The sequence below is a fragment of the Lynx rufus genome, unplaced genomic scaffold, assembly GCF_022079265.1.
Source record: "Lynx rufus isolate CCGP_SWC_20201006 ecotype Redwood Valley unplaced genomic scaffold, mLynRuf1.p SCAF_30, whole genome shotgun sequence".
In the NCBI taxonomy this organism is placed as follows: domain Eukaryota; kingdom Metazoa; phylum Chordata; class Mammalia; order Carnivora; family Felidae; genus Lynx; species Lynx rufus.
In genome coordinates, this window is record NW_025814846.1 from 1,858,444 (window position 1) to 1,882,069 (window position 23,626).

General features: G+C 38.5%; 1 protein-coding gene across 1 annotated transcript in view; it reads left to right on the top strand.

Annotated features, from left to right (window-relative positions):
• The window catches only part of TEX11 (testis expressed 11), a 237,625-nt gene extending 215,181 nt beyond the window's left edge, over positions 1 to 22,444 (top strand). Inside the window, exons 25-30 of the mRNA XM_047092484.1 lie at positions 643 to 792; positions 1,586 to 1,708; positions 2,185 to 2,293; positions 3,200 to 3,320; positions 21,323 to 21,487; positions 22,373 to 22,444. Coding sequence (XP_046948440.1) covers positions 643 to 792; positions 1,586 to 1,708; positions 2,185 to 2,293; positions 3,200 to 3,320; positions 21,323 to 21,487; positions 22,373 to 22,444 — 740 coding nt within the window. The remainder of the gene's footprint in view (positions 1 to 642; positions 793 to 1,585; positions 1,709 to 2,184; positions 2,294 to 3,199; positions 3,321 to 21,322; positions 21,488 to 22,372) is intronic.
• The last annotated feature ends 1,182 nt before the right edge of the window (positions 22,445 to 23,626 follow it).

Below are 23,626 nucleotides of genomic sequence, written 5' to 3' on the forward strand. Positions count from 1 at the left end.
TGACTGACTAAATGAAACGATTTGGAAACTCTCTTTTACTTTGCTTGAAATAAAACCACAGTTAGTTTATACAGCACTGTATCTTTCAGCTAACTCAGTCATTAAAGTGAGGCAGATAAACATTGGATTTGGATTGAGGCAGATGAACAGCAGGACTTTTTCAGGCTATTCAGGAACATCATGGCAATAATTTCAAGAAATGTAAGCAATGCTACTGAATGCATTATAGGGTGCTGAAAGAATTGGTGAGTTTATAGATTTAAAAATATAAAAAATCTGGGTTGCCTTGGTTGGTTAAGTTGGTTAAGTTTCTGACTCTTGATATCAGCTCAGGTCATGATCTCACAGTTCATGAGATCGAGCCCTGTATTGGACTCTGCACTATGCAGAGCCTGCTTGGGATTCTCTCTCTACCTCCCTCTCTCTGCCCCTTCCCCTCTTGTATTCTCTCTCTCTCTGAAAAAAAATAAACATTTTTTATAATTTTAAAAATGTAAAAAATCTATATACAGAACCTGGGACAGTCTTCAAATTGTAAATAAAATTAATTTTCCTCAACAGGAAAATCTCCCCAGAAGAGAGCTTGGAATAGAATAATAAAATGTAATCACAGAGAATGTTGCATTTTTGCCTCCTCCTTAGGGAACTTCTCAGGTGATCCATGTGAGACACTGCTTCTGCTGTATGAGTTTGAAGTTAAAGCCAAAATGAATGATCCATTGCTTGACAGTTTCCTGGAATCACTGTGGGAACTGCCTCATTTGGAAAGTAAAACATTTGAAACAATTGCCTGTAAGTGCTATATTTATGTTTTTGGTAGGCTGGTACCTACCCATTTAGATTGTAATACTTTTTATTCCAGTCTCTATTCTTCATTCTTTGCCCTTAGATGGGAAATAATAATAATGTTTCTCCTTCTCTAATGGCATTCTTGAACTGTCATGTATTACAATCATTTATGCATTTATCTTTTTATTTATATGAGACTATAAACTCCTTAAGGTCATGAAAAATAAGTGCTTGTATTTGTTGTACTTATAAACCTGAGTGAAGTGCATTAATCATAATCAATGCTCATTCTAGGTGTGGAATTGAATTATATAACTACACAGTAGAGGGAGCTTAACCTTCAGAAAGTTAGTTTTACTCAGGTAGCTAGAAATGACAGTCAGCTGCTTCACTAATCAAAGGTAATGCAATCTCAGCAATTTATTAAAGTGTACAAAGAGGAGCACCAGGCTGACTCAGTTGGTAGAGCATGTGACTCTGGATCTTGGGATTGTAGGTTCAAGCCCCATGTTGGGTGTAGAGATTACTTAAAAATATAATCTTTCCCCAAAGAAAGTATACAAAGAAATACTGGTAATATTTTTTAACACAATTACCACTCTCAAATTTTTGGTTGGGCTCTAAGTAAGTAGTCGTTGGGGTCTCAGAACCTGTATGGGAATATGCTGCAGGAAATAACCTAATTATTTTCCCTTTTTTCTCTCTCACCCTCCTTGGGAGCCTATGTGTGGTTAATAAAGGTATTAGATAGCCCCAGGTGCACAAAGGTCACATTTGCCTTTCCTTATCTTGCAAGACAAAATTCTAGAGACATGGAGCCTGTGGTGTATACTTTGTAGACATGTGATGGTGACCACTTCTCCTTGTATAATGGATCTCCAATTACAGAGGCCTGGTAAATGCATTTGGAAGTTACAAGGTTTGTCATCCCCGACACTCACTCTCATGTCAAGTGATTCCTGTTTATAGTATCAGACCAAAGCGGTATATTGTATAAATCTTTTTTTGATTATTGCTCTTTTACTGGTATGCTTTTTGTTTCCATCTTGGTGTGCCCCTCCTTGACTCTGGTTCATAAGATTATTGCTTTACCTGTATGACTATGTGTAGGGTCACAGAAACAGTAGGTTCTCTTGATGTTTGCTGAATAAAAGACAATCCTGATAACCCTACCATATTACTTTGCCCAGAAACTATACACTTTCTCTGAAAGCCACCATGGACTCATCATTTCATTAAATTAATTTTTGTGGGTTTTTTTTTGTTGTTGGTTGATTGGTTTGTGTTCATCTGTTTCAGGCTAGTTTCATTAGAAAAATCAAGTTGTAGCCTGGAATGAAAATGGTGATGGATGAGACTATGGTGTTCACAGCCTTTTTTCTTTCCCTCCTATAGTGTTAGCAGTGGAAAAGCCTGCACACTATCCTTCCATTGCTCTGAAGGCCTTGAATAGGGCTTTATTGCTCTACAAAAAGAAACAATCAATTGATGCTGTGAAATACAGGTTAGTAAATGTAACTCAACACTGAAGCCAAGCTTTTCGATAGTCAAAAGAGCTATATAAGTCATCAATCATACTCAACTGGTCCAATTTAAAAGTTGATCAGGGGCACTCCTGTAAACTCGAACTAAAAAGCCCTCAGAACAGCTTCATATTTAGAGTTGTATTATAGGCCAAGAATTAGTTATGTCACAGAGTCTGGTTTTCCCAAAAGGGAAAAAAAGGGAGAAAGTTGCTTCTTTGTTGTGAGACTATATATATGATAAAATTATTGAATACCTTTCAGAGATTAATATTGAACAAACACCAGTGTATCCACCACCCAAATTTAACAAATGTTGACATTTTGCTAGTTTTGCCCCAGACATTTATTTTTCCTAAGCACCTTTCTTTAAGGACCAATAAGTGCTGTACATCATAATACAAAATATTATTTATTACATATTTTATGTTTTCTGTACCTAGACATGGAGGAAAATGATGCTATGTGAGTTTTCTGCGGAAAACTTTATTACAGACTTTCTTTTCTGAGACATGAGAAACAGTTCTCCTGGAATTATTCCCAGGTTAAATCCCAATTTCCTTGCCCATTTGAGGATATAAAGAGATGCTTTAAAGTGCCTATAGATTGAACCAGCTCATAAAATATAATAAACAGCCACTATTCCTTGATGCAGGAAACTAAAAAAAGGTGAAAGAAACCATAGGCATAATAAAAAGGAGGATTGGTCAGCCCCTTTTATAGCTTCAAAAATCTGTCTTCTGAGGTTGGAGGCCAGATAAAAATGAGGGAAGAACAGAAGTGTTTTGAAGCTCGTAGTCTGGGATGAGATCCAGATTTTACTTATCTTAGCCACAAAGCCAATGATTTATTTCCTTATGGGATGAGTTTTCTCTTTTTGATTTCAGCAAATGTGTGCGAAACTTGATTAACCTCTTGGTGCCAGATGGGGTGCCAAGTACAGAACTCTGTCCCCCAGAAGAAATTTGGGGTTATTTTGAAGATGCTCTGAGCTTTATTAGCCACACCGTAAGTCAAACAGTGATATTAAGCTATAAGCTAATTTTAAAGAACTGTCTTTTGTGTTAGAAATTACACAGAATTAATGCTTTCTGGTATGAATTTTAGGGTAAATAAATTCATATTACAATATACTTAAACATTATAAAATTTCCCTTGGTTTATGAAATGTAAATAGTTAAAAGTAGAAAGTTTCTGATACAAGTATACTATGGATTAAGTGAGAATAACAGTACCACCTGGTATTTTAAATTATTTGTGTTTTCAAAACCTGGTAGAATTGTTACTTCCCAGTGAGGTACTAAGCCTTTGAAAAACATTGTTATTCCTTCCATTTCTCAGAGGCAGGTAATAGAGAAGGAGGAACACTGAGGACCTGTATTTTAGTCCCTCCTCTGTTGATTTTTTTCTTTTCAGCACAGGTTTATTCAATGATTTTTAAATTAGCTTTATTGAGGTGTGATTTACATATCACAAAATGCACCCTTTACATGTGTACCATTCAGTGATTATAGTAAATTTATAGTGTTATGCAACTGTCACCACAGTCCAGTTATAGAATATTTCTATTACCACAAAGTTTCTTCTTACCTATTTGCAGTCAATCCCTGTTCCTACCTGCAGGCCCAGGCGACCACTGATCTGCTTTCTATCTCTGTAGATTTTCTCTTTCTGGACCCTTGATATGAATGAGACCATGCAATACGTGATCTCTTGTGTGTGGCTCCTTTCAATTTAGCATAATATTTTTGAGGCTGGTGCATGTTGAAGCATGTATCAGTATTTTAATCCTTCCTATTGCTGAATAAATAGAATATTATATTCTACTTAATGGGATATGTCACATTTCTTTTTGCACTCACTCAATAGCTGGTAGACATTTGAGTTGGTTCCACTTTTTAGCTATTATGAATAATACTGCTGTGACATTTGTGTACAAGTCTTTATGTGGACATATGTTTTCAGTTCTCTTGAATACATGAATTTCTGGGTCATATGGTAACTTCATGTTTAACTTTTGGAGGAGCTACAATCTGTTTTCCAAAGTGGTTGCACTATTTTACATTCCTACCAGCAGTGTATGAGGGTTCTAATTTCCCCACATCCTCATCAACACTTGTTACTGTCCATCTTCTTTGTTATAACCATTTTAGTAGGTGTGTGGTGGCAGCGTGTTGTGATTTTGATTCACATTTCCTTGATGGTTAATGGTGTTGATACTTTTTTTTATGTGTTTATTGATCATTTGTCTACCTTCTTTGGAAAAATGTCTATGGTTATTTTCCCATTTTAAAAATTGGGTTCTTGGGGCGCCTAGGTGGCTCAGTCGGTTGAGCGTCCGACTTCGGCCCAGGTCATGATCTCGCGGTCCATGGGTTTGAGCCCCGCATCAGGCTCTGTGCTGACAGCTCGGAGCCCGGAGCCTGTTTCAGATTCTGTGTCTCCCTCTCTCTCAGACCCTCCCCTGTTCATGCTCTGTCTCTCTCTCTCTCAAAAATAAATAAACATTAAAAAAAATTAAAAAAAAAAAGAAAAAGCTTTTAAAAAAAATTGGGTTCTTGTTGAGTTGTAAGAATTATTTATATATTATAGGTATAAATCCTTTATCAAACATACAGTTTGTAAATGTTTTCTCCCAATCTTTGGCTTGTCTTTTCATTTTCTTAATGACATCATTTGAAAAGCAAAAGTTCTAAGTTTTTATGAAGTCTAATTTATCAGTTTTTTATTTTATGGTTCATATTTTGGCCATGATAAGAAATCTTTGCCTGTCTCAAATTTACAAAGATTTTCTCCTGTGTTTTCTTGTAGAAGTTTTTATGCTTTTATCTCTTAAATACATGTTTATGATCCATTTTGAGTTTTCAGTTTTGTTGATGGTGTAAGATAAGTCTTTTATTTGTTTGACTTTCCATATGGATATCTTTCCTATGCTGTTTGACTTCAGTTTTCTCATTTGTAAAATGGAAATAATACCTTCTCTGATTCCCACACTGAGGTTTTAAGGATCAGTTGAAATAACAATATGTGTTGTAAACCTTATATAAACAGCTCATACACATGTAAGGTGGTATTGTTATTATAAGGGAGCTATAAAATATTAAGGTTAAACGACTTGCTTAAAGTCACTCAGAAAGTCATTATTTGAGTCCATGTTAATAACCGAGGATCCTGACCCTGCTTTAGGCTCAGTTACCTCTTCATATAAAAATATCTGCAATCCACAGCAGATGGCAGAACAATATAGTAGGGTGACAACCTGGTACAAACCAGCATCGACTTCAAAAACCTAGAATTCTCCTGGAGCTATGTAATTATGGCCTGTGTGAATTTAAGTTTTAAAAAAAACTTTAGCATTGAACATTTTGGATGTGTATATTTTTTTACTTTCTTTTGGGAAGAAGAGAAAATTCTATTTCTAAGCCATGAGCCTCATCTGGACCTTCAGATGTGTTTGCCATAGTAACTAATACAAACTAAAATTAAATTTTACTGTAAATCCAAATTGATCCATTTCCATAGTCTCTATATAAGGCCGAAACTACTCTGAGCATTTTTGTGCCACTTATATTCTGTCTCTTACTGTTCCATCTCTCTGGCTCTTGGGTTTCCTGCTGGAGAGCTTAATGTTTTTTCTACTTTTTTGATAAGTCTCCCATCCATTATTGCTCATCCCCTGAAACATGATGGGAAGATATACTTTCTTATACAGAGATTATTTTAGTAATACCCTTGTCTCTTTATAGAGTATATGTTGATTTTTCCTTTCAATTGGATGTGTTGTGTATCTCCTTTGTTTTAAATGCTTGAGAGAAAATTCTGCCCTTGTTTGACTTTTCTAATGACCAGGCACTCATTCATTATTTATTGAGCAGATAGCCTTTATCAAATGCCTCCATACTTGGCAAAATGGCTATGGCACAGATATAAAACCTCGTGTCTCACAGTATCATGCTTTATATTTTACAAAGCATTCTTACCTCCATTATTTCATATGATCCCCTCCTTCCCCCCCGCCCAGCAATTCTGTGAAGTAGAGAGTGCTGTATTATTAACCTTGACAATGAGGAAATTTTTAAGATTTAAAAAAGTCAAGTTACCACATTGGTCATATAGTGGTGAGCATAGCTGCCTTCCAAAAAAGTCAAGTTACCAATTTGCCTAAGGTCATATGGCTAATGAATGAGAGGACTAGAACTCAGATCATCTGACCTCAGTTCCAGGGCTCTTTCCACCAGAACACACATCTTCCTTACCTGCTCTTACTAGGATTCAGTTCAAAGGAAAAGGCTCAAGTTGGTATTCAGAAGCTACTGCCAATGAAAAACCAGGTTGGATGACTTTTATGCTTAAGCAGGCAAGATTATATACAGTAGGTTGATGTTCTAGATTATTTTTAAGAGAAAATGGATTGCTCTGGTTGTTTTTCTAAGTTAAAATCTTATTTTGAAATGACTGTAGATTCATTTGCAGCCATAAGAATTAAATATAAGAGATCTTAGATATGCTTTACCCAGTTTCCCCCAGTGGTAAAATCTTATAAACAGTATCGCAACCAGGATGTTGACATTATTACAGTCAAGACACAGAACTTTTCCATCACAGGGGGATACCTCATGTTGCCCTTTTATAGCGTCCACCCAATTCTTTCCCACCCCAGCCCCTCCTTAGTTCTTGGCAACCATGAAGCTATTATCGATTTCTATAATTTTGTCATTTCCATAATGTTCTATCAATTGAATCTTACAGTATATAATTTTTGAGATTAGGAATCATATAGTATATAACCTTTTGAGATTAGCTTTTTGTCAGTCATTAGAATTCTCTGGAAATTCTTCAAGTTTCAAGTTGTTGGTTATATCAGTATTTCATTTCTTTTTTTGCTAAGTAGTATTCCATGTTATGGATGTAGCAGAGTTCGCTTAACCATTCACCTATTGAAGGACATCTGCGCTGTTTCCAGTTTGGGGCTATTACAAATAAAGCTGCTGTCAACATTTGTGTACAGGTTTTTGTGTGAACATGAGTCTTCATTTTTTTGGAATAGTACCTAAGAAGGCAATTGCAGGCTCATATGGTAATTGCATGTTTAGATTTTAAAGAAACTACCAAACTGTTTTCCAGAGTGTCTGTAACATTTTACATTCTTGCCAGAAATGTGTGAATAATATGGAATCTCTACATCCTTGTCAGTATTTGGTGTTGTCACTTTTGTTTTATTTTAGCCATTCTGATAGGTGTGTCACAATATCTTACTGTGTTTTTAATTTGCATTTCCCTAATTGCTAATGATGCTGACCATCTTTTCATGTGCTTATTTGCTATCTGTATCTTCTCTGGTGAAATGCCTGTTCATGCCTTTTGTCCATTTTGTAATTGGATTGTTTTGCTTGTTTACTGTTCAGTTTTGAGAATTCTTTTTTAAAATGTTTATGTATTTATCTTTGAAAGGGGGGAGAGAGAGAGAGCAAGTACGTGAATGGGGGAGCAGCAGAGATTAATGTTTATGTGTTATACCTGTTTCCGTCTTTTTACTTTCAGCCTGCCTGCAATTGTATATATTTTTTAATGTTTTATTTATTCTTAAGAGAGAGAGAGAGAGAGAGAGACAGATCATGAGCGGGTGACGGGCAGAGTGAGAGAGGAACACAGAATCTGAAGCAGGCTCCAGGCTCTGAGCTGTCAGCACAGAGCCCGATGCAGGGCTCGAATCCACAAGCCATGAGATCATGACCTGAGCTGAAGTCAGATGCCCAACCAACTGAGCCACCCAAGTGCCCCTAAAATTGTATATTTGAGGTGAATTTCTTGTAGACTGCATATAGACAGCACATTTTTTAGTCCACTTTGCTAATTTGTAAAAATTTTTTTAACGTTTATTTATTTTTGAGAGAGAGAGACAGAGCACGAGTGGGGAAGGGGCAGAGAGAGGAGACACAGAATCCGAAGCAGGCTCCAGGCTCTGAGCTGACAGCACAGAGCCCCATGTGGGACTTGAACTCATAAGCCATGAGATCATGACCTGAACCAAAGTTGGATGCTCCACCGACTGAGCCACCCAGGCGCCCCAACTAATCTCTGTCTTTTAATCAGTATGTTTAGATCACTAATCTGTTAGGGTGTAAGTCTGCCACTTCATTTTTTTGTTTTTTGTTTTGTTTGTTTTGTTCTGTTTTTCATTTCTCTTTTCTCTTTCCTGCCTTCCTGTGAATTACTTGAACATTTTTTAGAATTCCATGTTGCATCATCTGTAGTATTATTAACTGTATTTCTTTGTACAGCTTCTTTTTTAGTGGTTGCTCTAGGTATTACAGAGTGCATACGTGTGTGTGTGTGTGTGTGTGTGTGTGTGTGTGTGTGTGTGTAAAACTTATTACTGTCTACTTTTGTCATCATGTTACCAGTTCAAGTGAAGTATAGAAACCTTACTTCTCTTTACCTTCCCCCACTTATAATTGTCCTAAATTTTCCTGTACCTACATTTAGAACTACATCAGTGTTATAATTTTTACTTAATCCTTCAACCATAATTTAGAAAACTTGGGATGCCTGGGTGAGTCAGTTGGTCAAGCATCCAACTCTTGATTTTGGCTCAGGTCATGATCTTGCAGTTTGTGAGATCAAGCCCCAAATTGGGCTCTGCACTGTCAGTGCAGATCATGACCTGAGCTTAGGAGAAGCTTGGGCTTCTCTCTCTGCCTCTCCACTGCCCATTTGTGCCTTCTCTCTCTCTCTCAAAGCAAATAAATAAACATTTAAAAAATATAAATAAAATAATTGAGAAAACTCAAAAGAAGAAGGAATTGTATTTTATTATATTTACATATATAAAAATGCAGGCTTACCATTTTCTTTCTTCCTTTTTGATGCTGCAGGGTACCTTTTCTATCATTTCTTTTGTTTAGAGAGCTTCCTTTAGACATTTTTTTAGAGAAGCTCCGTTGATAAATTCTCATAGTTTCTCTTTGTCTGATAATGTCTCTATCCCCCCTTCATTCCCAAAAAATGTTTTTGTTGGTTATAGCATTCCAGGTTGATGATCCTTTTCATTCAGTACTTCAAAAATACTGTGCCACTCCTCTCAGGCCTCCAAGGCTTCTGGTGAGAAATCTGCTAATCTTCAACTTGTTTTCTCCCTATAAATAGTGTTATTTTTCTTTGACCTCCTTCAACATTTTTCCTTTGTCTTTGGTTTCAGAAGCTGGACTGTGATGTCTCTTGGGTAGATTTCTTTGGGCTTGTATTGTTTGGGGTTCACTCTGCTTTGTGAATCTGTAGGTTTATATCTTTGCCAAATTTGGTAAGTTTCCAGATATAATTTCTTTGAGTACTTTTCAGCCCCCACCCTCTTTCTCCTTTTTCTGGGACTCCAATGAAAGGAAGGTTAGAACCTTTGTTATTGTTCCACGAGTCCCTGGTGGCTTTATTCTATTATTTTTTGCCTATTTCTCTCTGTTGTTCAGATTCAGTAATTTCTGTTGTTCTGTCTTTGAGTTCACTGATCTTTCCTCTGCCTCCTCCATTCTGCTGTTGAACCTATTAGTGGAGGTTTTTGTTTCAGCTATAATATTTTTCAGTTCTAAGATTTCCATATGATCTTTATATCTTCTGGGTTTTTTTCTGAGACTTTCCATTTTTTTCTATGAAGTATGTACATTACTGAAGCATTTTATGATTTTTTAAGTTTTAATTTATATTTTTTAATTTTTTAATGTTTATTTTTGAGAGAGAGAGTGAGACAGAGTTTGAGCAGGGGAGGGGCAGAGAGAAGGAGACACAGAATCTAAAGCAGGCTCTGAGCTGTCAGCACAGAGCCCACCATGGGGCTCGAACCCACAAACTGTGAGATCATGACCTGAGCTGAAGTCGGATGCTTAACCACCTGAGCCACCCAGGCACCCCAGTTTTAATTTAAGTTGCAGTTAGTTAACATACAGTATAATATTAGTTTCAGGTGTACAATTCAGTGATTCAACACTTCAGTACAATATCCAGTGATCATCATAACAAGTGCATTCCTTAATCCCCATCACCTATTTAACCTATCCCCCTCCCTCCCCTCTGGTAACTGTCAGTTCTCTATAGTTAAGAATCTCTTTCCTGGAGCACCTGGGGGGGCTCAGTCAGTTAAGCATCTGACTCTTGATTTCACCTGAGGTCATAATCTTACAGTTCATGAGTTCAAAGCCCTGAATCAGGCTCCACGCTGACAGTGCAGAGCATGCTTGGGATTCTCTCTCTCTGTCCCTCCACTTGTTCTCTCTCTTTCTCTCTCCTTTAAAAATAAATAAACTGTAAAAAAAAAAAAGACTCTGAAAAAAAAAAAACAAGGAGAACAGATTCTTTGAAAAAAACAAAAAGAATCTTTCCTGTTTGCCTCTTGTTTTTCCCCCTATGATTGATTGTTTCTTAAATTCCACACATGAATGAAATTGTATGGCGTTTGTCTTTTCTGACTGACTTATTTCACTTAGCATAATACTCTCTAGCTTTATCCACATCGTTGCAAATGGCAAGATTTAATTTTTTTGATGTTTTTATTTATTTTTGAGACAGCACGAGCTAGGGAGGGACAGAGAGAGGGGGAGACAGGAACCCAAGTGGACTCTGTGCTGACAGCAGAGAACCTGATGCAGGGCTTGAACCCACAAGCCATGAGATCATGACTTGAGCCGAAGTCAGACGCTTAGCCAGCTGAGCCACCCAGTGCCCCAAGATTTAATTCTTTTTGATGGCTGAGTAATATCCCATTGTATGTATATGTGTGTGTGTGTATGCACACACCCCCTCTTCTTTATCCATTCATCAGTCATTGGACATTTGGGCTCTTTCCATAATTTGGCTATTGTATATAATGCTGCTGTAAACATCAGGGTGCACGTATCCCTTCGAGTTAGTATTTTTGTGTTCTTTGGATAAATACCTAGTACTGTAATTGCTGGATCATAGGATAGTTCTATTTTTAACTTTTTGAGGAACCTCCATACTGTTTTCCAGACTGTCTATACCAGTTTGCATTTCCATAAACAGAGCATGAGGGTTCCTCCCCATTCTCCATAGACTCACCAACACCTATTATTTCTTGTGTTGTTGATTTTAGCCAATCTTACAGGTGTGAAGTGGCATCTCATTGTAGTTTTGATATGTATTTCCCTGATGATGAGTGATGTTGAGCATTTTTCATGTGTCTGTTGGCCATCTGTGTGTCTTTGGGAAAATGTCTCTTCATGTCTTCTGTCCATTTTTGTATTGGCTTATTTGTTTTGAGGGTGTTGAGTTTTACAAGTTCTTTATATATTTTGGATACTAACCCTTTATTGGATATGTCATTTGAGAATATCTTCTCCCATTCTATAGGTTGCCTTTTGTTTTGTTTCCTTCACTGTGCTATAATGGTTACTTGAAAATCTTTGTCAGATATTGACATTTCCCTAACCTTGGTGCTAGCATCAATTGATTTAATTCAGTTTTGAGTTCTTCCTGGCTCTTGGTCTAATGAGTGTTTTTTTTTTTTTTATTGAAACCTGGACATTTTCATATTATGTTTCTGAAATTCTGGATCTCATTTAAACCTCTGTTTCAGCTGGATTTTTCTGACACTGCTATGCCAGGGAAGAGAGTATGACCTTATTACTTCTAGGTGGAAGTAGATGCTCAGGTTCCCCACTTGGCCTCCATTGATACTTAGGGTGGAGGATTCCTTGTTACTGCTGGGTGGAGATAGTATCCCACATGGTCTCCATTAACACCATGATAGAGGTGGCCTCATTATCTGCTGTGTGATGGTGAAAGTCCTGCCTCTTCATGAGTGTTTACAGACTTTGTTCCTCCTTTGTTCCACCTTCTCTGGGGGTGGAAATGTAGGTTCCACTGATATTTCAGGGGGTAGGTGAATGCCTTATTACCAGCCATTGGATATGAAAGTCTTGTCTCCCTATCTGGCCTTCTGATACTATGCAGGGTGCCTCCTTACGCCCTCACAAGGGGAAAAATTTAGGCTCCCCAGTTAGCTTTTTCTGTAGTGGGTGGGACTGGGATCACAGGCTTTTCTGTGATGTTCAGCTGTATTAGAGCCGTTAATGTCTAAAGGTTTTCTGTCTTGCATTGCTGCCGTTTTTCTGGTCCTTTGTCTAGAGAGAACAGTCTTTTCTTGGGGCTTTGGTTTGTCTATGCCTGTTGGCATCTGTAGCACCAACTCTGAGCTATATGAAGCAAATAAAAACCCAGGGAACTCACCACTGTATCATTCCTTGGCCCCAAGGTCTCTAGCCAATCTTTCTTCTCCCTACCTTTCAGTCTCCTTGTGTTTATGAATAGTGTCTTTTTTGAGTCTTAAGTTTATTTTATGTCTAGGGTTTTAGTTGTACTTAGTAGAAGGAATAGGGATGAGTACATCTACTCCATCTCATAAAAGTGGAAGTTCCCTGGTTCATTTTTCTCACCATACAGAAACATAGATAATGGGGGGTGGGGAATCCCTACACTTAAATAGAAGGGACAAACCAAACCCTCGTAGCTGACATCAGAGTCACAAAGAGTCACAAAGGCATGTTGCATAACCAGGAAGAAGCCCAGAAGAAATCAGCCTCTATTCTTTTACAAGGGAAGCTAAGGTGGTCCAAACTACTGAGCTACATTTTCTAGGAGTTTGCTCCTCAGAGTATAGTCCATGGACCAGCAGCATCAGCATCCCCTGGGAGCTTATGAGTAGTGTAGAATCTCATGCCCCATCCCAGACCAAATGAATCAGAATCTACATTTTAACAGTATCCCCATGTGACTTGTATGCACTTTAAAGATTGAGAAACACTGCTTACTCATTTGTCGGTATCATCTTAACATCTCACATTTGATCTTTTAGTTCAACTGAAAGAATTACTACTTCTGCCAATCTTAAAATAGTTTATAAACAAGACTTGGGATCTAAAGGAAATGAAAGGTAAAGCTTCATTGTCTGATAGAATTTAGAAGTGAAATTAATGATCTTTGAAAAAGGTTATTTATTCCATTAATTTGTAAACTGAGGCATTGAAAGATTAAATATCTAACACAAGCTCATACAACTATGTAACAGCAAAGCTGAGAATTGAACCCAGTGCACTTTCTTCATAGCACAATGGTCCTTGGGTTTTTCTTCATCTAAATCTTTCTTCTTCCAAGCTTCACATCTCCTTGAAACTGGAATTGAGGTTCAGGCAAATATATCTTTGATTCAGGCTTTGATATTGTGTCTCTTCTGGATTTCTGTAGTTTGTTTCCTAAGTGGTCTGTAACTCTTTCTTCTCTTCTCCAGTTTTACCTGTTCATCTCTATTAAATATATCTCCCTAAAACACAAACTTTACTATATCAGTGCTTTTCCCCCAAATCTCTTTTTCCCTCTAGATTTCTAAAAGCTCTGCATTTTCTAAATCCTTACCCTCACTCTAAAGGCTACCTCTAATTTCATCCACCACCACCACCCCCAAAAAAGACAGTGTTTTCCCCCACACAAATGTAGGCAATATTCTCCTTATTATCAATCTTTACCTCTTCTGCCTCTTCCTCTTAGAACAAAGCAAGATCTTTCCTCAAGACATGTCTGTCACTAATTGTTTTTGTGGAGGTCTCCTCTTCTCCCATTCCCTTTTTCTCAGCAGAAGAAGGAACTAAATTACCTGAATCCTTGCTTCCTTTGTACTTGTTACACACCATCTTCTTGCTGCTTCTCTTCACTTGTAATCTGTGTCTTCTATCTCTTAGTTATCAGTGTTGTCATGAACTAGCACTTTCTGAGCCAGTTTTTCCTTCCTTGGTAACTTCAGTTTATTATCCTAAGTGACTTTGGCATCCCTGTTATCAATTCATCCACTTCACAGTTTTTTGCCCTTCTTTAGCCTCTGTCTGTACCCCATATAAGCTCCACTTCCAAGATTGTTAACTCAAAGTTTTTCGAGTTACTATAATCTCTCTTACTTCTCCATACCTGTTCTTTGCTGTCACTTATACTTCAAATAACTCAACCCTTCCCATTCTCTTATAGTCCAGTCTAGCCACATTCCTTTTTTTCCCTTTCCTTTTTTCTTTCTTTCTTTCTTTCTTTCTTTCTTTCTTTCTTTCTTTCATTTGGTTATACTTCCCGTTTAATTTTTTTCTAGCCTAATAACCCACCACTATCAGTTCTCCTGATATTAAGAAGCAGAATCACTAGAGAAAAGCACAGAACTAATACAAATTTATATTGAGTTTCTTTTAACGTTTATTTATTTTTGAGATAGAGACAGAGCATGAACGGGGGAAGGTCAGAGAGAGGGAGACATAGAATCCGAAACAGGCTCCAGGCTCCGAGCTGTCAGCACAGAGCCTGACGCGGGGCTCGAACTCACGGACCGTGAGATCATGACCTGAGCCGAAGTCAGCTGCTCAACCGACTGAGCCACCCAGGCGCCCCTATGTTGAGTTTTAAATGGGTTCTTAACACTCCTCAGAAATCCTTGCACTCTTGTCAAGTTTTTTCCAAACTCAAGTAAAATGGCTGCTTCAGGTTTTTTCTGCCTTTCCTACTTCCATAAAAACTTAGAACTACTTCACAATGACCCCAGTAGATGGCCTCATTGTATCTTCCTAATTGAGAAGATAAAGGACATCAAGTGTGAGTTCCTCCATTGCCCCATGTCTCAAACATAATGTTTTGCCACTGTACCTCTTTACTCATCTTAACCTTTTTCTCAAAAGAAGAGAGATTCCTTCAACCTTAAACTGTTAGTTCAATCTCCTTATACTTCTTGAAGTACCTTAGTATCTCTCCATTATTTTCAATCTCTGTCTTTCTACGTATCTTCCCTTTCTACTCTAAAAAAAGGCATAGGTCTCCAACAAAATACCATGTTCCTGGATGGCTTAATAGGAATCAGTTTCCCTAAATTCAATCAAAATAAAAATCTCAATAAGATTTCTTAATAGGATTTTTTTTAGTGAAACTTGATAAGTCTAAAATTCTTCCCCCAAAGGAAATAAGCCACAATAGCCAATACATCTTTGCAAAAGAACAAGGCAAGATTTGTCCTATCAAATATAAAAATTATAAAGTGTTATTAATTTTAAGAATATGGTATTAGTTTATGGCACCTGGGTGGCTCAGTGGTTAAGCATCTGACTTCAGCTCACATCATGATCTCATGGTTCAAGAGTTTGAGTCCCACACCGGGTGAGCTCAAGCTGTTCTTCAGGTGAGCACAAGCCCTGCTTCAGGTAAGCCCCACTTCTCTCTCCCTCTCTCTCTGCCCCTTACTCACTTGCGCCCTCTCTCTCTCTGTCAAAAAAAAAAAGTATGGTTTTCACTTAAATGAAATCATAAATAGTAATAGGAGAGGATAGAACCCAGAAAAAGACCACATACCTATGAGAATTTAGTATGCAATGAAGGAGGTATATTAAATCACTGAGAGGATGATCTATTTAAAACATGACATTAGGACAATTTAAAAAGTAAAGTTAAATCCTTACCTGTAAACTGAGAGGCATTGTAACACGGTGGTTGAGCACAGACTTTGGAGCCAGACTGCCCATCTTAAAATCTGGCTATACCATTTATTAGCTGTATGTGAGTTCTGTTACCTAACTCTCTGTGCCTCTGTCTCCTCATCTGTAATATTACAGTGTTGTTAGTAGTATTAAATAATACATGTAAAGTACTTAGGTGTCTAGCACATAATAAGTAGTATATAAGTGGTAAGTATTCACACTGTTTTTACCTCATACCATGTACCAAAATGACCACCAAAAGAAAGAAAGAATATCCAGATGGATTAAGAAACTAAACATAAAATCAAAGCTATAAAGGTATTAGGAGAAATATAGGAAAGTACTTTTTTTTAACTATGGGGTGGAGAGGACCCATCCAGAAGCTGGTACAGAAAAAAAATAGATTCAGTTACATAAAATTAATAAATGACCCAAGATACCATAGAAAACTTTAAAATAAGCCACAGACTTGGATAAAATATTTGTAACATTTTTATTTTTATTTTTTTTTAGTACAGTTGACACATAATATTGTTAGTTTCAGGCATACAACTTAGTGATTTGACAAGTGTATACATTATGCTATGTTCAACACAAGTGTAGGTACCATCTGTTCCATTATATCACTATTACAATATCATTGCCTGTATTCCTTATGCTGTGCTTTTTATTCCCGTGAATCATTCATTCCATAACTGGAAGCCTTTATCTCTCTCTCCCCTTGATCTATTTTGCCCAACCCCCCACCTCCCTCCCCTCTGGCAATAATCAGTTAGTTCTCTGCATTTATAGGTCTGATTATGCTTTTTGTTTGTTTATTCATTTGTTTTTGGGGTTTTTTTTTTTTTAGATTCCACTTATGAGTAGAATCATATGGTGTTTGTCTTTTTCAGTCTGACTTATTTCACTTAGCATAATACCTTCCAGGTTCATCCATCCATGTTGTCTTAAGTGGCACAATCTCATCCTTTTTATTGCTATGTAATATTCCATTGTGTGTGTTTGTGTGTGTGTGTGTGTGTGTGTGTGTGCGTGTGTGTACCACATTTTCCTTACCCATTCATCTGTCAGACATTTATGTTGCTTTATATTTGGCTATAATGATGCAGTAAAACAGGGGTGCATATATATTTTTTATATTTTGCTTTTTGTTTGTTTATTCATTTGTTTTTTGGGTTTTTTTTTTTTAGATTCCACTTATGAGTAGAATCATATGGTATTTGTCTTTTTCAGTCTGACTTATTTCACTTAGCATAGTACCTTCCAGGTTCATCCATCCATGTTGTCTCAAGTGGCACAATCTCATCCTTTTTATTGCTATGTAATATTCCATTGTGTGTGTGTGCGTGTGTGTACCACATTTTCCTTATCCATTCATCTGTCAGACATTTATGTTGCTTTATACTCGGCTATAATGCTGCAGTAAAACATAGGGGTGCATATATATATATTTTTTTAATTAGTATTCTTGTTTTCTTTGGGTAAAATACCCACATTATGGAATTATTGGATCATATGGTATTTCTATTTTTAATTTTTTGAGGGATCTCTATACTGTTTTCCACAATGTCTGCACCAGTTTGCATTCCTACCAAGAGTGCATGAGGGTTCCTATTTTTTCACATCCTTGCCAACACTTGCTATAACTTGTCATTTTGATTTTAGCCATTCTAACTGGTATAAGGTGATATGGTTTTGATTTGCATTTCCCTGATGATTAGTAATGTTGAACATCTTTTCATGTGTCTGTTGGCCATCTGTATGTCTCCTTTTGAAAATGTCTACTCAGGTCCCTTTTTTTTAATGTTTATTTATTCTTGAGAGAGAGGGGGAGACCAAAGATCCAAAGCGGGCTCCGTGCTGATAGAGAGCCCGATGCGGGGCTCGAACTCACGAACCATGAGCTCATGACCCAAGTCGAAGTCAGACACTTAACTTGTTGAGCCATCCAGGCACCCCCTCTGTCAACTTTTTAATTGGATTGTTTGTTTTGGGGGGGTTGAGTTGTGTACGTTTTTAATATATGTTGGATATTAACACCTTATCAGATAAATGATTTGCAATATCCCCCCCCCATTCAGTAGGTTGTCTTTTTGTTTTGCTGATGGTTTTCTTTGCTGTGCAAAAGCTTTTTATTTATAAGTAGTCCCAATAGTTTATTTTTGCTTTTGTTTCCCTTGCCTTTGGAAACATCTAGAAAAATGTCGCTATGGCCAATGTCAGAGAAGGTACTGCCGTGTTCTCTTCTAGGATTTTTACGGTTTCAGGCTTACATTTAGGTCTTTAATCCATTTTGAGTTTATTTTTGTGTATGGTGTTAAAAAGCGGTCCACTTTCATTCTTTTACATGTGACTGTCCAGTTTTCCCAGCACCATTTATTGAAAATGCTGTCTTTTCCCCATTGTATATTCTTACCTCCTTTGTCATAGATTAATTGACCATATAATCATGGGTCTATTTCTGGGGTCTCTTTTCTGCTCCATTGATCTATGTATCCATTTTTGAGTTAAAAATCAATAAGAAAAAGATTACCTACACTAGAGAAAACGGGCAAAAGCTGTGACCAGGTAAACTACAAAAGACATGCAATTGCCTAATAAAACACATGCAAAAGTTGTTCAACCACACAATTAATCAAGGAAATCTGTATAAACAAAAATACATTTCATTGATAAATCAGGTGAAAATGGAGAGATTTTTCTCTAAATTAGAGGGTGTGTTTGGGATAATGTTAAAAATATATAAGGTCAAAGGAGCACTCAATCAAGAGTAAGTGCCCCTGGCCTCTACTCTCATCTGTGCCACAGACACACTGTGTGGCCTTAGGCAGATGGCACTGCCTCTCTTGGCATCAGTTTCTTTATCAGTAACAAAAGGTTTCTAGAGACTTCTACTTCTGGAAGATCTAAATCTATGAGAATCTAAATGGATATGTTCCCCAGAAAAACAGCCATATTGGTGAAAATTATAGGAAAAACAGCTATTTAAAGTCTTTGGAAATTTTTTTAAGAGCATATAGAAGATGAAGAAGGATCCATTCAAGAAAATCTACTAAATCTTGATAAGAACCTTGAGAGTCCATAGTACTGGAGCCATGACCTACTCCCTCCCTGTCCTACCCCCAGCTCAGCATAATGCAAGCTCCACCCCAGGAAAGTGTGGCCAAGGAAACAATGCTCTCACTTCCCTCAGTCTCCCAGTCAAGGGATATGGTGTCCCACAAAGAAAAGCAGGCTGCCAGGACTTACTATCCCACCTTCAGCTCCAGGCTGCAAAGGCTCAATTTTGAGCAAGTATGGCCGAAAGAATGAGGCCTCCCTTCCTTTACCCAACCCCACTTGTGGGGCAAAGGACCTACCTTAGGCAAGTCAGACCACTGGGGCCCTTGCCTCAGCTAACTCTTAGGGCAGAGGTTCCACACTCAAAGAGGCAAGCCAAGAACACTAGAAACTACCACCCTACCCAGTAACCTCTAAAAGCAGGTGTATCACTCAGAAAAAAGGGGTCCACTGTCCCCCCTCAAAGCTCTGGAGCAGGGGCTTAGAGATTTTTCCCAAGGGGAAGGGCAATCTATGAGAACAGAGTCTGTGTCCTCTGAGAAGCAACATAAGAAGCTTCACATGTGAGGGAAACAGACTTTGCCATAAAAAGGAATTAATTATTGCCACATGCTACAACATGGATGGATTTGGAAAGCATTATGCTAAGTGAAATATGCTCGTTATAAAGGAGTACATATACTGTGTGACTCCGTTTATCTGAAATGTCCAGAATAGGCCAATCTATAAGAGAGAGAAATTAGATTACTGGTTGCCCAGAGATGTAGGGTGGGTATGGAGGGAAATGGAGAGTGACTGCTAATGGCACAGGGTTTCCTTTAAAGGGGATAAAAATTAATTGTGGTGATGATTACAGAACTCTGTGAATATACTAAAAACCACTGAATTGTATACTTTAAGTAGGTAAATTTTACGGTATGTGAATTATATCTCAATAAAACTGATGTACACAATTATCACTTCAGGAACACTGAGGAGAGCCTATAAATGCAGGCATTCGTGTTCCAGAACACCCACAGTTTTATTAGAGATATGCACGACGGCCGTATTTATTATGATGTTAAAGATAGAAAAAACTGGCTTCGATCATGAGCCCCAGAAAGTCCTAAGAGCAAACACCTCTATTTGCCATCAGTGACTTGTATTTCACATAGGCCAGTCCATGTCACTCTGGGGTGAGTAGCTGCACTGATGCATTACTTTACTGAAGATTAATGATTCTCCTGAGCAACACTGGACATGAGGGCAGCTAATACAAATGAAAATAAAACTCCTGCAGTGTTCCCTAACTCATTGAATGGCACCATCATTCTTCCAGTTGCCCAAGCCAGGCATCTAGGAATCATCCCCCATTTCTAATATATCACCAAGTCTTGTCAATTCTGCCTCCTAAATATCTCAAATTCATTCACCTCCCATATTCCACTGTCCCAAACCTAGTTCAAGTTATCATCTTTTTTTTTTAACTTTTTTAAATGTTTATTCTTGAGGGAAAGAGAGACAGAGTGTGAGCGGGGGAGGGGCAGAGAGAGGGAGACACAGAATCCGAAGCAGGATCCAGGCTCTGAGCTGTCAGCACAGAGCCCGACGCGGGGTTCGAACTCATGAGCCGCGAGATCATGACCTGAGATGAAGTCGGACATTCAACCGCCTGAGCCACCCAGGAGCCCCACAAGTTATCATCTTTTACCTCAGCTACTGTAGGAAACTTTTAGCTGGTTCCTTGCATCTCTTGCTTTCATTTATACCTTTCTCCATCCAGCAACCAGAATGATCTTTTAAATTTTCAAATATGTGACCTTGCTTAATCTTCTGTGGTTTCCCATTGCTTTTAAAGACCGAAATTCTAGGGGTGCCTGGATGGCTCTGTTGGTTGAGCATCAGCTCAGGTCATTATCTCATGGTCTGTGGGTTCAAGCCCTGTATTGGGCTCTGTGCTGACGGTTCAGAGCCTGGAGCCTGCTTCAGATTCTGTGTCTCCCTCCCTCTCTGCCCCTCCCCCACTCATGCTCTGTCTCTCTCTCAAAAATAAGGAAACATTTTTAAAAATTTTTAAAAACTGCTTCTTGACACACTTCTCTGAAAATTAGGGGTAGGTGTTGGTGAGATAATCGACAGAGGACAGCACCAAGGGAAGCCCCAGACAGGATAGAGGCTTTTCTTCTGCTTAGAGGAGACCAGGAATGAGTCCAACCAGGCCTCAGAGCTTTTTCAATTTATGTGTCCCTTCATGAAGTCGTCTTGCCTTATGTACAGCTGACAAACTTTTAAGATGCTCTCCTCCTACCTTCAAGGAATACAGGATTGTTCATGGAGGCTGTGGCTCCTTCTTCGCGTTAGCAGAGCACCCATTGTTTGCTTAATAATAATGGGGTACAGCACTGATACAGTCAGTGCTACAATGACTGTGACAGTGATAACTGTAAACCCACTGTTCTTGGATTTCAGGAAGACTACCCAGAATCAGAGACTCTCTGGCTGATGGTCAAGTCCTGGAATATTGGGATATATATGTACGGTGGAAAGAAGTATGTATCTGCAGAAAAATGGTGTGATCTTTCACTGCGTTTTCTTGACCACCTTGGCTCCCTCAAGAGAAACTATGAAACTCAGGTGAGGAGGGAGAGAGTAGGGGTGGATGGTATGACTCGGGGAGCAGAGAGGCTATCTGGGCACTCAGTAAAGACTCAGTCCTACCTTCCTTGGCTGGGAAAGAATCTTGATCATTGTTCCTCACAGTGGTTCCATAGAACAGCAAGAGTTAGGGGACTGTAAACAGTAACGTTTTAGAGTGGGAACCAGGAAGGGCGATGAACAGAGGAGAACTTAAGGATAGCAAATGGAATCTAAATAAGAAGAATGCCAAGACAGGGGCGCCTAGGTGGCTCAGTGGGTTGAGTGTCTGACTTTGGCTCAAGTCATGATCTCACGGGTTCGTGTGTTTAAGCCCCACATCAAGCTTTGTGCTGACAGCATGGAGCCCACTTCGGATCCTCTGTCCCCTTCTCTCTCTGCCCCTCCCCCACTTGGGCATGTGTGTTCTCTCTCTCATTCCCCCCACCTCTTCCTCAAAAATAAACATTAAAAAAATTAGAAGAATACCAAGACAGAGCTCTGGAAAGATGCATCACTGTCAATGCCAGTGCAAGTAGGGAAGGACTGAGCACCATGCAAAAGATCACTGTTTATGAAAGTATTTTCTCTAGAAACTAGTTGCAGACTTTTAGGCCATTAGCTAACCAGGAGAGGCTTGGTGGGGAAAAAAAAAGTCTTGCTACCAAATAAGGGCAGAAGATATTTTATGTTTTAAGTACCACCTCCCTTACAATAGCTGCCTGTCCCTAGCAAATGTACCTAGTGCTATGGGGTCCTTCTTCCCTAAGAGATTACTATATTTTTTCCCCAAAGTGGTTCCTCAGAACTCAGAAGGTCAAGGTTAGACTTCCGTGCTATCACCTTGCGTCTCTCAGGAAATCTATTTGCTGTTCTCTTTCCTAGATGAATACTCTGTATGGCGAGCTGGTGGAAGCATTAAGCAAAAGCAAGGGCTCAGTTTTCAATGAAGAGTGAGAAGAGCTGGAATAAGGCATCTGAGCAGGCAAGCTGACATCTCCTTGAAGATGTTGAATACCTAAATTCTTGCCAGACTTTATCTTGAGTTCTTGTTTCTGTTTTTTCAAACCCTGTTTTCTTGTTGTTACATGAAATTTTCTGAATTAAAGCATTTTGACTGTTACTGCTGTGGCCAGCTGATTTCTGGTGGACAAATTTTCCAAAGTACCAAGGATGTTATTATATGTTGAAATAGCCATATGAGAGTAAGAGTATTCATGGCCCATGTGAGCAAAAACATTCTAGTCCAACACAAGTTGCATTCTATTCCAGAAGTGCTTGAATTCCCACTACCTGAAGGTAACAGAGAACCGCGGACTATTCAATAGAAGAACCTTAGTCGTCAATGGGCCCAGAATTGATCAGATTCATAAACTTGCTCTATGACACCCTTGAGAATGGGTCATCCAGCCTCTATCGGAGCATATCGTATGACAGGAACACCCAAGATAGCTCAATCCACCTTTTTTGCTAATAAGGAGACAGAAATTTGTCTCCCTATAACAAGTCTGCTTTCTCTGCCCCAGATACACTTTGGAGAACTGAAGACAGAAGTCAGTCTCCTCCCTGTCTTCCTGGCTTTTTCTTCTTCTGCTTGAACATTCCCAGACCCCTCCACTGTTCCTCATATGATACGGGCTCGTACCTTCCAAGAGCCACATCCCACGTTCCAGTAAGGTCTGACCCACACAGAATTCAGCAGCCTCATTCTGGCAGGACTTGAATTAGTGTACTATTAGATCACATTGGCTTTTTCCCCCAGTTGATCTGGATGAACATCTTTAGACTTTTGATTTCGAAACAGTTTCATGCTTACAGAAAAGGTGCAGAGAAGCACAAAGAACTGCTATATACCCTTCGCCCAGCCTCCCTATATGTTGACATTTTACCACATTGCTTTTATCATTCTCTCTTTGTGTGTTTCTTTCTAAACCATTTGAGATTAATTTGCAGACATCTTGCTCTGTTACCCCTTAATACCTCAGTGCATATTTCCTAAAAACAAGGACACTCTCATACAGGACCACAGTTAATCCATCAAAATTAGGAAATTAACAAGGATGCAATTCTAACATCTAATCTACAGACCTCATTCAAATTTCACCAATTGTCCTAATAAAGCCCTCCCTAAGTTTAGAA